The 16,883-nt window shown below is 33.6% G+C and overlaps 1 protein-coding gene across 1 annotated transcript; it reads left to right on the forward strand.

The window, feature by feature from the left end:
• The first annotated feature begins 14,439 nt into the window (after positions 1 to 14,439).
• LOC145166092 (E3 ubiquitin-protein ligase RMA1H1-like) lies at positions 14,440 to 16,659 on the forward strand. Its single transcript, XM_079085019.1, has 2 exons — positions 14,440 to 14,601; positions 15,571 to 16,659. Exon 2 carries the CDS (start codon positions 15,588 to 15,590, stop codon positions 16,326 to 16,328), a length of 741 nt encoding a protein of 246 aa, XP_078941145.1. The 5' UTR covers positions 14,440 to 14,601; positions 15,571 to 15,587; the 3' UTR covers positions 16,329 to 16,659.
• The last annotated feature ends 224 nt before the right edge of the window (positions 16,660 to 16,883 follow it).

The following is a 16,883-nucleotide window of genomic DNA, read 5'->3' on the forward strand; positions in this document are numbered from 1 at the left end:
GATTTCGGTAGGAGTTGGGACTCCTATCTTCCCCTGGATGAGTTTCCATACAATAACAACTATCACTCTAGTATTGGTGCGACGCCTTTTAAGCTTCTTTACGGGTGGAAGTGTCGTAAACCAGTCTATTAGGGGAGGTCGGTCACAGGTTTATGGGGAAGACCGAGGTGGTCCTTTAGACGATAAAGCTTATTCAGCAGATCAGGCAGTGGTTACAGACAACTCAGAGTCGGCAGAATAGTTATGCCGACAGGCATCGATCTAAGTTGGAATTCCAGGTCGGCGATATGATTTTACTAAAGCTATCATCCTGGAAGTGTGTAATACGCTTCAGGAAGAGGGGCAAGTTGGGGCCCCGGTTTATCGGGCCGTTTCGAGTAGTGTCTTGGGTAGGTAGGGTAGCCTATCGACTGGATCTGTCTGAGGAGCTTAGTCAGATTCACAAGACCTTCCATGTAAGCTTCGAAAGTGTGTAGCTGATGATTCAACAGTCATTCCTTTGGACGATATATAGGTTGATGAGCACCTGAATTATGTTGAGAGACCAATGTCAATTTTGGATAGGAAGATGAAGGCCTTACGCAACAAGTTGGTACCATTGGTCAAGTTTCAGTGGCAGCATCGGAAGAGTTCCGAGTGGACTTGGGATCCTGAGTCAGAGATGCCGGAGCACAACCTAGAGTTATTCACAGCATCGCACTTCGAGGACGAATTCTGATTCAAGTGGGGGAGAATTGTAACACCCAACCAATCAGATATTTCCTCTATTATCTAAAGTATAAAAGTTGTTGAAAAAATGGCCCTTACGCCATGCATACTTGGGGCGTACGCATGGCGTAGTTCATTAAAAGGATCGTGGGTTTTCATGAGTACGATGGGCGTACTCAATGGGTACGCAGGGTGTAATCGTTAGTGCTGCAAACCATAAATCCTGGATTTTGAGCCATATTTAAGAAACTTAACCCTCATCAATCCCTTCCATCTTCAGCCTCCATCCTCCCAAACGACCCTTTGCAAACGCTAATCTCCATTTGAAAGTTTTTGAGCGTTTTGAGTTTTTTGTGTTCATCCGTGAAGGAAGGAGTCTACTGGAGAGCATTTTAGAAGCCTCAAGTTTTTTGGATTTGGAACCTTCATTTCTCTAGCAACCTCCAAAAGGTATAAAGTTCTGAACTTGATTAATTTTTCATTAGATCTTGCTAGTTCTTGAGTTTTTGTGTCTTTTTGGTCCCATAATCTTGGTATATATATAAGTTTAGCTTACTCTAGACCAAATGAGCTATCCTATTAGATGTTTTTGAGTGTTTGTAGACATAAAATTGGGATCTTGGTCCTTTTCTCCCATCCATGTAAGAGTTATGAAGCTTGGGTTTTTGGTAGTAAGTTAAGGTTTGGATTTTGAGAACTTCCTAGTCATGCAAGTCATAAAGTTGGAAACTTATGATTAAGGAGATTATTTAGGGACTGGATCTGAGTTGTATATGTAAGGTCTTAAGGGATTAAGCACTTAGTTAAGAATTAGGAGGTTGGCTGGGTACATCGAGCGTACCTGAGGGTACACAATGCGTAGTCCCAAAGGATCCCGTAAGGGCGTAGAGTTGGAGTACGCAAGGCGTACTCAGCTTGTGGAGGACCTTTGACTTTTTGATATTTGACCAAGTTGACCTTAAGGGCATTTTGGGTAATTTTAATAGTAGTTTGAGATTAGGTCCATGTCATTTGTATAGGTGATCTATAAAGATAGTATTTGGAGAGTGATCTGTTCATCTATTCTCAGACTGTGAGGTGAGTTTTCCTCATTGTACTCGTAGGTCGAAGGCACCAATTCCGGCCCACTAGGTTATGTATCATGGTATATAGGATGATGTTATGCTGGTTATATGATAGATTGGTAGACCTATATGGTACCTGTATTTGTTGGATATGTCTTTATGTTTATCTGCTGTATATGTCGACATATTGTGGTTGGGTTGAGGCGGTCATGCTTTGTGCTTAAGGCCAAGATACCCAAGGCGGTCCGGATAGGATGTAGGCCATGCGAGTCAGTCCAGTCAGGCAGAAGGCTCGAGGAGCGGTCCAGATAGGTTGTAGGCCCTGCGAGGCGGTCTATTCAGGCAGAAGGCTCATATTTGCATGTTGTTATTTGTTTGGTTATGTATGATATTTTGGGGGAACTAACTTAGTTTTGGCTTACAATTTAATTGTTATGGTTTCAGGTACTTCAGAGGATAAGGGCAAGGTGAAGGCTTGATCGTGCACATCATCATGGATTTATGGTTTTTATGATTTTGGGATACTCTGATTCATAATAGTGACTTTTTAGAACTTGTTTTGTAAAACTTATCTATTTTGGAAAGGTTCTTAAAAATGAAAATTTTGCCTTGATTTTGGGATGTCACAATTAGGGTTAGGTTCAGTGAGAAACCATTTTAAACCATGGAACGAAGGAAACAATCTTGGCCGTTAGAGGAAAACTGATCAAGAGCCTAGAAAAAAGTTGTACATTTAAATGTTAGTCACGTATGCATCAGATTATAGCAAAAAACCCACCATTTTTTTTCTTTAAAAAAAATAGGTCAAGTTTTCTATCGAAAAAAAAACTCGAATACACCGTTAGAGATCCATATTTATATATAAAAAATAGGCCAAAATTTGATATGTTCATAATTTTTCATCATCGTTCATTAGAGATCCATATTGATATATAAAAAATAAATTTTTTTTCTCGAAAAAACACACTTTATTTTGTTATTTTTTTAATATTTACACTTATTTTTTATCGAAAAAAAAATAATAAACATATCAAAATTCATAATTTTTGGTATTCTTTAAATAGATATTCATATCGATATAAAAAATATATTTTTTTTCATATTGCAGATCATATTCACATTGTGAATCAGATTCACACTGTGAATGTGATCTGCATATAATTTTATTTTTGGCTTTCACAATGTAAATTTGGCTTACTATTTCAACGCTTTTGATCATTCACAAATTAATTTAGTGAAATTTACATGTAATCAGAGTTTATTTTCTTGTGGTTTTATAATATTTTAATTACTCATAAATTGGTTTTGTAAAATTCACAAATGAATTTATTCACACTGTGAATTCTAAAAACAAAATTATATGCAGATCAGATTCACAGTATGAATTTGTTCACAGTTTTTTTTTTTTTTTTTTTTTTTTTTTTTTTTTTACAATCATATGCATGTTTATTTAAAGAGTATCAAAATTATGAATTTTGATTATTTTATTTCGATAAAATTAAGCTTAAATTTTAAAAAAAAAACTAATAGAAAAACTAAGTTTTTTGAAAAAAAAAAGTTCATTTTTGTGTATTAATATTGATGTCTATGAAAAAAGGTTAAAAATTATGAATTTCTCTATATTCATTTTTTTATAAAAGATTCATCCTAAAAACTAAAAAAGCAAAAAAAAAATGAATTTTTTGTTACGATCTGGTGCATGGGCGTTCAACCTTTTAATGTGTATCCTTTTTTTTTGGTCTTGATCATTTTTTTTTTCTAGCGCCTAAGATTGGTTCTTTGATTTCATGGTTTAAAATGATTCTTTATTAATTTTTTGTCTAAAATATTATATCTATGCATCTTTTTTTTAAAAAAATTATGCATTCTTTTTTTTATATTATATCTGTGTTACTATTTTGATTAATATTGATTAATTATAAATAACTCAGATATCTTCTAAAATTATATAGTAGTTGATGTATTATTGGGATTATTATAAAAATAGTTTTGACATTGCACTGGTGGAATAGGTAATTATAAAACTGAGATGACACGATTAGAAAACCAAATATATTAAATTAAATATATTAGGCTTTGGGGAGTGGTCACACCCAACCCATCTAAAAAATGTTGTCACATTTGCGTCACGTCAGCTTGATCACCAACCCATTAGACATTGGAAATGGTTACCATTCCACAAATACATTTTTGTATATTTTTTTTTATTTTTTAACATTATATTAAATAAAAAAACAAAATACAAACCATAATTTAAATAAAAAACAAACATTACATTAAAATTAATAACACATTACATTAATATAAAAGACACAAATTAAAATCCTAAAATTCTTAAAAAAAATTTAAAATCCTAAGTTACTTAAAACCATAAATATTAGAACCTAAATTTCATATTTGTCCCGGACTTGTCGTTGAATTTTAAGAAACGTCGCAAGATTTTCCGGGTCGATATCTGGTTGGGGCTTTGTGTTTATGATTTGAAGATGGGTAAGAGCTATTTTTTGGCGACGAGTTTCCTCCGTTGTTTCGTATTTTTTTCTAGAAAAACTAGAGCTTTATCTATGGATGTCGCAAGCCCGTCTTCGCTAGTTGTCGGTGCTTTTCTGCTTGAAGACGCTCCCTTTCTCGCTTTGTCCCTTCCCGGTGGTCGGCGAAGTTGGACGTCCGGTGAATCCTCCCCCTCGGTGGTGTCGAAGTCATCGTTGAGGTCGAGTCCAAAACCCATGTCCGACGCGGACGTTCTTGCCCTTTTGTTGGAATCGGTGGTAGATCCCGAATGCGTCATTTCCGAATATAGAATCCATTTTGGACCGTTACGACAAACTTCTCACGTTTTTTGGTGGCCGAACGGTTTACCATTGGTGGTAATTTTGTATTTGTAGGCCGCGGTTGCTAAAATGTTGAAATCTTTTCTACCACTTCTATGCATATTTTTAAGCTTGTCAAATATGACATTGAGTTTGGTGCAAGCCGCTCGTAAATCACGCCATTTTGCGTTGATCGAGTCGTACGTCCGCTCCGTTTTCTTTCCTAATAACGCGTGGATATGTGGTCTAAAATAAAACACCAAAAACTTTGACCCGTTTGCGAGTTGCCGACATCCCTGTCTTGCGATATGAAAATCCAAGCTTTCGCTAAAGCTTCCTCATCGTCTTCGTTTCATGCCGTAGTTCTTTTTTTTTTGGATTTTTTGTTTTTTTTGCCTTCGACGAGTTGGTTGTTGTGTTTCTTGGACCCGTTCTTCGTCGTCATTGTCGAGGTTTATAGGTTGAGATTGAGATAATGAGACTTGAGATTGTTGAAATTGTTAAGGTATAAAAGATTGTTGTTAAAATTGTTGAGAAGGTTGTTGAAATTGTTGAGAATGTTGTTGAAAGACTTGGAATTATGGTTGATTTAATTGTTGTGGTTGTTGTTGGTAGAAGTTTTTTTTTTTTGGGAGGGGGGGGGGTATGAAGTGGTGAATAGAGGTTGTTATTGGATTGGGGAGGTTAACAATTGTATGCAGCTAACATTTGCATTTGGAGTGTTTGGGGTGTTTTGATTTGAATCCATGTAGAGAGAAAAAAAAATTATATGAGAGAGATGAGTGTTTTTTGTAGAAGGTAATAAAATGTAGAGAGTGTTTTTTGAAGTGTAAAAATGTAAATAGAATAGTGGGTAATTTATAGGTGAAGTTGATTGTGTTTAAATAGCCGTTACAAAAGAAACACTCCCATTGGTTGTCTTGTCCCGTCTCCGGAGCCACGTCACACGCACTCCACCGGAGTTGGGGGCGGTGTTCACGCGTGGGGAGCCCAGCCATGTCAGTCGAAGACGCGTGGGTACTCACCTACACCGGATAGCCTTATAGTGTGGATGATCGTGAAAACCATGTCAGCTCAAGACGCATGTATACACAAAATCTCACAAAACAAAACAAAATCCCATTGAATAACATCAAACTATACTTTTAACGAGCAAATAAAGCACACTGAAAATTCTAACACTAATTATTGGTAGATACGTTTCTAACAAACAAATAAACAAGCTTGAAAATCAAAGCAATAAAACTCTATTAAGAAAAAAAAAAAAAAAAAACTTATTGTCAACCCCTTTAACAAATTCATAAAACATCGTCATGGACCACACGAAAAGCAGTGGTTTGTTTTTGAATGGCAAAATAATTTTATTAACAGCAAAGTCAAAGATATAATTTTTTTTCATTGAAATATCTAATAGGAAGCAAATTAGAAAGTTATGCATAACTTAATGTTTAGTGGAAATGAGAACCACCAAAAGCAAGTGGTGCATACCTGTCTTCTAGAAACAATAATTATTAATTAATGATTCTTGAAGGCAAACTTTGGACATTTCAATGAAACCGTGGGCAAATTCTCTCGTTATCCTGGACCGCCATGCACCTGATCAGAGCCTTGTCTTCTGGGTTGCACTCCCACCATAATGGAAATGCCAATAGAGCGTTTCTAGAGTGTTCTAACACTATTTTTCCAAATACTAATCATTAAGTAAAGCATATGATTATGTATTTAAACCTAGTTATGTTTTAGGCTAGTGCACAGACCACTTGCCATCATCACATAATCACACCCTTTCACTCCATATAGGCTATAGCGACCAATTTCAGTCTTCAATTTTTTTTTACATTGGAGAATATTATTACGGTGGAATTATGTCCTCCAAAAATGAAATTAAATGGTTCAAAAATATAAAAAAAATATAAAAAGTTGGTGAAAATATATGACGGTTAACCCTTTCACTTATGGTTGTCAAAATCGCGGTCATGATCGTATAATCGTACGATCCTACGATCCTAGGTATGAAAAACGATCCGGATCGTAAAAAGATCGTATTTGAGGTAGGATCGTAAGATCGTAAGTAGGATATCCGATCCGATACTACCTCTCTTGATTTTTTTTTTTTTTTTTTTTTTTTTTTTTTTGCAAATGAAGTTTTTTTTACCATTTTATGTCTTTTACCCTTACCAATTTAGCATTTATCATTTTGTGTTGCGACTTATGACTAATATTTTGAAGTTTTTATAACTTTTGAACGAAAAATTGAATGTTTGAACTATTTTTAATGATTAAAAATTATAAATTAAAATTATATTTTATTTTGTGGGATCTTAGGATCCCGATCCCGATCTTGCAAACCCAAAAACGATCCTACATAGGATCCCGATCTTGATAAATATCTTTTTCATTTTTTTATTATTTCATTATTTTAAAACATTTATTTAAGTAAAAAAACTTTAAATGTAACATAATAAAACATAAAAAAAATTCATTTTAAAAAAATTAATAACATTATTTAAAGAAACCACAAGGACAAATCACGCAAGAAAATCAAACCACAGGGACAAAAATGCATAAGTTTTTGTAGTTCTCCTCACCATGTCATATCTGTCAGACCTCGAGGACCAAACCTGTAATTTTGTCTTTTAATAATATATAAATTATATTAAAAACAATCAAAATATTGAAAAAAATAGTACCATGTCTAGAATATATTAGTCTAGGACAAGTTGTGCCCAAATCATACCCATATGGTCGGTTGCCATGGTGCTTAAATCATGTCATTGTCTTAGATAAAAACTTGACTTAATTGAGATTCGTCATTGTTTATAATCTGTTAAGGACATTGTTCAGTGTTCACAAGGAATGCAAGGTAACAACAAAACAAAATGAAAGGTTTTTTTTATTAATCTACTTGTTATATATTAACAATGACCATAATAATATTTGTATTTTATTTGTATCAATAATGATTTAAATGATTTGGACATTACATAACATTTTTCTTTCATATATATATATATATATATATATATATATATATATATATATATATATATATATATATATATATATATATATATATATATATATATATATTACTCAACAAAAGTCGTTTTTATTTTTTCTGAAATGACGGAATTTTATTAAAAATCGATAAGAATTTGAGAATATTACAAATGACTAAAATCTGGTGCGTCCTAAGTTTGACCACCATGGCCCCAACCTTACAATGAAACCCAACTAACCAAAAAAAAATCCATTAAATAGTGCATTTATATGTAGGGGTTTATATGCTTATAAATGTCATGCATTTTATTTTTTAACCAATGTTTTAAAAATCGGTTTTTTAGTTGAACCGATATAGTGACCGGTTTCCGGTTCAGCCGGTTTAACCGGTTCGACCGTCGGGTCAACCGGTTTCTATAATTTTCATATTTTTTTCCTATTTTCCTATACATACATATATAAATCATGAATTTAACGTTTACAAGTTCAAACATTAAAAATATACATAAAAATAAGATGTAGATCACTCCAAATACATTAAATCAACACATAATCATAAGTCTTAGTTTTTTTTAACACTTTTATATGTGAAATACCAAATTATAAAAATATGTATTTATTAAGTACATAAATAAATATAAATCTGTTTTTATAATAAAAAAATGAATGCAGACATCCATAAATCTTAGTGTTTTACATCAATCTATATAAGTCAAAAAGAAAATAAAGTATAATTTTAGATGAATACAAACACATCAAAAAAACTTTATAACATTTACCATATGTTTTTATATAGAGAAAACTACATAGATTTGAAAAAATTCACAAAAGTTTATTATGCAAATGTTTTTTTTCCATGTGTTTTTATTTGGTTTAACCGGTTCAACCGGTTTATTTTGACCGGTTCAGAAATCGATGATAGTTCATACCGGTTTTTAAAACATTGTTTTTAACATATATAATTTATCATGAGAAATTAAAAGTTTTAATGTTTTTAATTTTTTATGATTGAATGAAATCAATTGAGTATTTATGAGCTTTGGATTATAAAATTAAGTTTCGTTGAAATAACATTAATCTTTCGATAATAGCCTTCTCAATAGTAAACAAAGTTGGACTCACCTTAGCTAGTTTATTTTTCTAGCTTTTTTAGGTTATTATGTTTTTGCAAAACAAAAAGTAAAGTAGTTGATAAACTAGTTTAAGTTTATAAGGTAGCCTTTTAAAAATTACTCATAATAGCATTTCAACTTAGTTTATAGAAAAAAAAATTAAAAATTCTCCAATATTTATCTTCTATATGTCATTTTACACTTTTTAGCTAATTTAACAACTAGTTTTACTGTAAGATATTTTTTATCAGCTAACATATTAATTAGAAACTAGTCTCTCAGCTAATCTACAAAATATAGCCTAAATTAATAATCAGATCCATTAATATATTTATATATGGTATGATTGGATATACTCATAACAATAAATAACTCTATTACTATATTACATATGGATTATTATATTAGCCCATTTTTTATTGTATTTATCTCACTATTTTCACTATTTAGTATTTACACAAGAACATAAACACTTACTTCATAATAATAAAATAACAACCACCAAGTGGCAAGTACATGTTTAGAAAACCAAAAATATTTCAACTCAAATTAATTTCTTAATGATATAAACCATCAAGACAAACCAGTCCCAGAGGGTAGGTGATAGGGCGACCGTCCAGGACCCATCTTTTAAGGAGACCCAAATTTTTTATGGAAAATGTTATATTTAGAAGATAGTACAATAAATTTTCTTTCAATCATTAAGTTTTTATAAAAACTTGATAAAACTTGTACATTTTAAGGGCTCATTTTTCCTTCTCGTCCCGGACCCAAAATATGTTTGGAACGGCCCTGATGCGAGATAGATATGAAATTAGGAATTCATCTGTTGGTGTACTGTAACTCCCGTGTTTCTAGGCTAGGCATTAATATTGACATAATAGTCTAGGTTAACCTTTGTAACTCATTTTGAAGAAATGAAAAGGAATTATGTGAATATTATGTGAATTATGTGTTTTATGCTTAATTATTAGGATTTAATTAATTAAGAATAAAAATGAGCATCGAAAATAAATATTAGATAAAGCCGATATCTATTAAGAAAGTTGTAGTGGTCGTGACAAGGATTCCGGATATATAAAGAATACCGAACTCCGAGTTATAACGAAGAAGTTATGATCTGTCGAAGTTTCGCGACAAAACCGGCACGGTGCCGAATGACGTAAAAAGTGAATTTTTGATAAACTACTTTTTAGCCTTAGTGATCTAAACGAAAGTCGTAGTGTTCGTTAAACCGAGAGTATGTATAAAAAGAACGTCCAAATCTGACTTTGTATGATGAAGTTATGATTTTTCTAAGTTTCAGCTTAGCAGTAGACAGCTAAAAACTCAAATTTTAGATCGAGTGATTTTTAGCCGACACAACCTAAACGAGAATCGAAGGTCTCGTCAATAGTAGTACAACGGTAAAAAGACAGACGAAAACGGACGTCGGATGAATAAGTTATGAATTTTTAACGGATTTCCTGTCCCGGTCTGTTAAAAATAATAATATTAAAATTAAAGTCAAAATTAGCCGACTAGTCTAAACGAAAGTTGTAGAGCGTAATTTTACCTACGCGTGCATATAAAGAACGTCAAAAACAGAGCCCGTATGCGAAAGTTATGGATTTTAGAAGTTTGGGGCACAAAAATCGAGAAAAATCTCAATATCCGAGAAATTTCGCGTGGATAAGTCCGATCTCGGTGAGTCACCTGCTCCGTGTCCGATGCTGATGACGAGTCCGAAGTGGTCCGGTAGAAATCCGACGCGTGTCACAAACGTGGAGTGTCCAAAGCGAGCCACGTCTCGCCTGCGAGCTTCCGACGCGCGCCCCTCCCTCGCTGCCACCTGCCTTCGCTGACTCACCCTTCTCGCATCTGCTGACGCGTGGAGTCCTCTCAACCGCTGATCTTCGGACTTCGCCCCTATAAATACAAGGCCTGCGAGCCTTCTCGGGTAATTTTGAGAAATTGCCATTTTACACCTATTTTTCAATATTTTCACTATTTTGACATCCCCCGAAGCCCCGGTATCAATTTTAGCACCCGAAACACGTCCCGAAGTTCCCGAAAAGCCTGAAAAAATTATTTTTTCGGTTTTGAAGCCCAACCCTCGCAGAGCTCGGTTTCTCAATAAAACTCCCAGTTTTATTAGGAACGATTATTTTAGGAAACGTAGTGCTGCCCGATTATCGTTAAATCAAATAAGTGTATAGTCACTTTCATCTTACACATAGATATGAAGTATTTTATATAAAATACGTGTTATGTGTATATATGTTGTTTGTTTATTTGAGATGGATGTTGAATGAATGTTTTATACATGTTTAAAATGATTTAAAATGTATATATATTTTATCTTCAAATATGTTGGGTGAAACATGGGTAGATAAAGAATGAGGGATAAAAATACAGTATAGATGTACGTTGGTAGCTATGAATTTAGTACAGTATAGATGTACGTTGGTAGCTATGGATTTAGTATGTTGGCAGCTATGGACTTAGTGTCTGTTGTATAAACCTTGGCGACGATGTGACTTCGTGCCTATTTGACATAAATTGCTGAGGGAAAACAATGTTGTCACCCCGATGTTTGTTTTACTTGACATAAATTGCTGAGGAAAGCAGTGTTGTCACCACATTGGTTGTTTTATTTGACATAAATTGCTGAGGAAAACAATGTTGTCACCTTATTGGTTGTTTTATGTCAGGTTGTCTTGTTTGACATAAATTGCTGAGGAAAGCAATGTTGTCACCTTATTGGTTGTCTTGTTTGACATAAATTGTTGAGGAAAGCAATGTTGTCACCCCATTGGTTATCTTATTTGACATAAATTGCTGAGGAAAGCAGTGTTGTCACCCCGATGGTTGCCTTATTTGACATAAATTGCTGAGGAACCCCCGAAGCAATGTTGTCCCCCTAATGAAAATCCTTAGGCTAGGTCCCTAGTGATAGTTGTTTTAAGGACGTAAGGTGAGGATAACGGGAATGGGTAATTAGGGTTATTTTGGTTGATGAAATTAATAAATTATTTGTGGATTGATGAAATTAAAAAGTTTATTATTTATTGTGGGTTGAAAACCCTATATGCTCACCAGGCTCCCAAGCCTGACCCACTCAGCTTTTTATCTTACAGGTAGTGGACCCCGAGCATAGTCGGATGATGATGATAGATTTTTGGATTATAGGCCAGTAGTTGTAAATAACTGTTGTAAGGCTTATAATGTCTTGTTTATGCTTTTGATCTGTATCGGAACATGACATCCCGAGGTTTTGATATAAAAGGAAAATATATACTTTCTTAAAGAAAGGTTTTGATAAATTTTTATCACGTTTTGTTTTGGGGACCAATTCCGCAACGTCTTTTAAAAGAATTTCTCTGACTTTAGTTTAAAAGCATAAATTAAATCGGTCTTTTCTGGCCGAGAAATTAGGGGATGTCACATGTACCATTTACAAGAACTGAAGCCCTTGAGCTAGATAGGCACCCACAAATCCAATTTCTCCACTTTCTACAAAAAGCTATTTGTTCCATCACTGAATCTAAATAACCCCAGTTTACTGTATCGAAAGCCTTTTTAAAGTCCACTTTGAATAAAAAAACGCCCATGTCTTGGATTTCTTAGCCCATGTGTAGATTTCACGCATTACAAGTGGACCGTCAATGATATTTCTCTCATTTATGTAAGCCGACTGCACCTCATTAACAATGAGTCCAATAACCCTCATCGATCTGTTAGCGAGGACTTTGGCAATACTTTTGTAAGTGCATCCAATGAGGCTAATGGGTCTGTAATCACACAATGAGATGGGGTCGGAGGTTTTTGGAACAAGTGTGATGAACGAAGCGTTGCATCCCTGAGAAATCTGCCCTGACTCTTCAAAAAACCTGATGAATCAAATAATGTTGTCTTTCATGGTGTGCCATTTATGTTTGATAAGGTTGAATGTAAATCCGTCGGGTCACAGAGCCTAGTCCGAACCACACTCCCATATTGCTGTATTGATTTCCTCGATTGTGATAGGAGCCTCCAACATAGAACTTTGGTCCGGGTGCAGTTTCTTGAAGAGGGGGCTGATAAGTTTAGGTCTGTTTGGCCATGGTTCGTGAATTTTCAGGCGAAAAAACTCAAACACCTCCTTCATAATGGTTTGTGGATCAGAGGACCAAACACCATTTATGTTCAAGCCATGAATTCTGTTTTTTCGTTATTTGTTTTTTAGCATGCCATGAAAGAATCTAGTATTTCCGTCCCCATCACTTAGCCCCTTTATCTTGGTTTTCTTGTTGTAGATCCATTTTTACTGTATGCTCGAGTTCCTGTATTTTGACTTTTGCCTCGCCTCATGAATTTAACTCCTGATCAAAAAGGGTGTGAGATTCAACAGCTAATTCAAGGTCTTCAAATTTGTCTCTAAGCATCTTTATAGAGGAGTCTGACTTTTGGGCCTTCGAGGATCTCCACTTCTTGAGGATGTTCTTTAGGTGTTTTAAGTTTTGCTAACTTGTACGTTAATGTCGAACACTTTTTTAAAAATGTTTTCGATTGGGTATTTCAACTAATCTATACGAGGCTTAGATAACTTGTATGATAATTTATGCTTCAATAATCTTGGAAATTTATAATATAAAGTTACTATTTTATTTTTTTAAATATAAAAAAATGAGAATACATAATTTAAAAATTTATCGTGCTACTAAAATATTAACATGCAATTCATTTTATTAACTTTTTTGTTATACGTTAGGGATTATACATCTTTTAATAAAATAATTTACTATATAAATATTTATAAATATAATAAATAATAACCTATATCATAGTAATGTTTTTGGCTATATAACAAGACCGATCTACTCATATACGGCCTTTCAAAATAACTTTATTGTTGTAACAACTTTCAGTGACATATTATATATATATATATATATATATATATATATATATATATATATATTAAATCCAAGGGACCTTATGAATAGTAATTTTTTTGTTTTAGGTTTTTGCTACAAATGTTTGATGAATTTGACATTTTTAGTTCTAGAAGTGAAAACTTTTATATTTTTAAGTTTTGATTAAGTTTTTGTGCCTTTAGATTTTTGCCATAAATCTTTAGTGACTTTGACACTTTTCGTCCTTGCAGTCAAATCTTTTATATTTTGATGTTTTTGCCATAAATTTTTAATGACTTTGACACTTTTCAACCTTGCAGTCAAAACTTTTACATTTTGACATAAAAAACACAAAAACCTTCTTTAGACTTTTGCCACCATATTTTTCCAACTTTGGCAACTTTTACATTATAGCCACAACATTTTTGGTTTTTCTCCATCAATGTTCTTTTTTTTTTGTACACTTTTGAAATCTAATTTCAGGGGGTGTCGGTTTTCTCCCTTATTTGTGGCGATTTACACTTTCAATACATATTTTAAAGTTAGCCGATATTTAACTTCTATGACATAGTCCAAAAGCGGCGGAGCCGCGCGTCCTTTTCTAGTTGCTATTAAAATTGTCTACAACTCAACTTTATTTTATTAATTTGTTATGTAATAATCTATGGGAAAATATAATATTTATATTTTAAACTGTCTTGTCTATAAGTCTTCTATTTTTAATTTAATATATACTTTTTTTTTTGTTATTAGATATCATGTGAACACGTATATTATAAAATATTAATATTCATATACTATTATTTTCGGTGGACGTCGGAAATTAATTTAATTTGGCATCTCTCTTTCTCAGTTTCTCTCTATATAAATAAATCTGCTAAAGCAATGGCATATCTCTCTCCCTCAATCTCCACACGCATACGCCACCTCTCTTCTCCATAAATCCACGAATCCAAACTACTTTCTTCAATTCTTCAATTTCTATTTCGAGATTTTCCATCAGAAAACTTTCTCCGTTCTTGAATTCGAGGTAAGCTTTACCCTCTCTGAATCATTTTTGTGCATTAAGTGTGAATTCGAAAGGGTTTAATTTTGCATTGAATTGAGAAACCGACATGGGGATCGAAACCCTAGATATGTTTTCTGATTCTTAAAATCTGGCTGCATAACGATTTGTGATAGCTCGTTTCACCTTGATGAAGAGTTTGTAACGAATTACGGTCATGAAATCTTCTTTCGCTTGATTGTAATTTCCAGCGCCTGTTAGGTTTTCTTTTTGTTCATCAATTGTTTCAATGCGATGTTTTCTTTTTAACAAATTCCAGAATTTTTTTGAAATTACAAACTAAACATACCGTTTTTATTGAAATGGTCAAAAGGATCACTACGCATCGAACGTTTGCTTGGGGACGAATATGATTTTGAGGTTTCTTTTTTCCTTGCGAAAAAGTTTTCCTGTTTTCTTTCCCTTTTCTGGGATTAAAAGAAAGCATCCCGCAATCATCAAAATTTCTTACTTTCTTAAAGGTTTCTGGGGTTGTTTATAAAGGATAATAAACAATTCACATCGAATTTGATTATGACTCTGATGGTTGCTATATTTACCCCTAATTTGTTTCATCGATTTTTAAAAGTGTAGGACTTCTTTTGGTGTAGGACATACCCAATTGAGCAGAAACCAGGCACTAAAAAGCAGAGTTTTATCCAAAAAACCATGTTAATCTTGAATCTTTCCTTTTAGATTTCTTGTTTAGAAGCAATCAAAAAGATCTAAACTTTATAAAAATGCACATATGCTTTAAGTGTTTTTATAAACAATTTGATTAGCTGGCAACCTTATCTTATCTCTAGCAAAGTATCAAAAAGGAAACTGAATGCCTTATCTACTTGCCTTCGTACAATATTATTCCAACATTACTTATAATTTAAATATCTTATTACACATGCCAAATCCACAGTAAAGTCCCAAATCCCTAATCTTTCTTTTTCTCTGTTTCAGAATTCAGACACAAATCAATGGATCATCAATACCTCCAAGATCCAGTCCCACAAAACACCTTCAACAAAGAAGACAACACCTCCTTAAACAAATGGAAATCCACAAACGAATCAATCGACGAATCCCTTAACAACCCTTCATCTGGATTCGACTGCAACATCTGTCTAGATTCAGTCCAAGATCCAGTCGTCACCCTATGTGGACACCTCTACTGTTGGCCATGCATCTACAAATGGATCCACCACCAAAAAACCACCCAAAATCCCCAAACCCAATGCCCCGTTTGCAAAACCGAAATCTCCCAAAAAACTATCGTCCCATTATACGGACGCGGTCAAACCACCGAACAAAAAATTCAAAATCTTGACAATGACATCGCGGTTCCACGTAGGCCACCTAGCCCTAGATCGAACCTCCAAATCGTGCCAGCTCAGCAAGTTCATCATAATCGAAGCTATCAACAAGCAACACCAATGGCTTTATCCATGAATAACATTGGAGGTGGAATGACTATGACAAATTTGATAAATCCAACGAGTCCTACAACTGGGATGCTTGGGGAGATTGTGTATGAAAGGATTTTTGGTAATTCGGGTAATAATTTGCATCCTACTTTATTCGCGTATCCCAATTCGTACAATTTAGCAGGGATTAGTACTCAAAGGGCAAGAAGACAGGCGATGCAAGCGGATAGATCATTGAATCGGATTTGCTTTTTCTTGTTGTGTTGTGTGATGTTGTGTCTTCTTTTGTTTTGATGATTATTATGGGGGAAAAAGAAAATGAAAAAAAAATTAGTTGTTTTTTGGGTGGTTGTGTATAATTGTAAAAGGTTAGATTGTATGGGGGGTATAGGGGGATTATATGTTGTAGAATTGGTTGTGCCTTTTTCTAATGATTTGGTTAGAATTTGGCACTAAAAGCAAGTGTCTTGGTAGGAGTTTATTATATATAGCATATATTGCCTACTTGTGGAACATTAGTTTTTTGAAGTCACTTGTTGGAGTTGGCATATGGTATTTTAAAACCATTCAATTTATGTATATGAGATTTCTATTTTATTTATTTATAATACTCATAGTTTGCTAATTTTGGAACTTTCTCTTGTTAAATTTTGAACATTCCTACTTGACTTTGTAAGTTGGTTTCTAATTTGCCAAATCAGAAAGTGTCCATTGAGGATTTATCATGATTCCCATGTATAGGGTTTGAAATATCTACGACTGAATTTTACAATGATCCTAAAGATTTGTAGGAGCAATATTCGGTTATCAAACCACCATGCTTTCATCCCTATTTTCTAACAATGGCTT

Source organism: Lactuca virosa, chromosome 3, assembly GCF_052849685.1.
Source record: "Lactuca virosa cultivar CGN04683 chromosome 3, Lactuca_virosa_CGN04683_v6, whole genome shotgun sequence".
Taxonomy (NCBI): domain Eukaryota; kingdom Viridiplantae; phylum Streptophyta; class Magnoliopsida; order Asterales; family Asteraceae; genus Lactuca; species Lactuca virosa.

Excerpts from the sequence above, each read along its gene's own strand:
- LOC145166092 (XM_079085019.1), top strand. The coding sequence starts at position 15,588 with ATGGATCATCAATACCTCCAAGATCCAGTCCCACAAAACACCTTCAAC.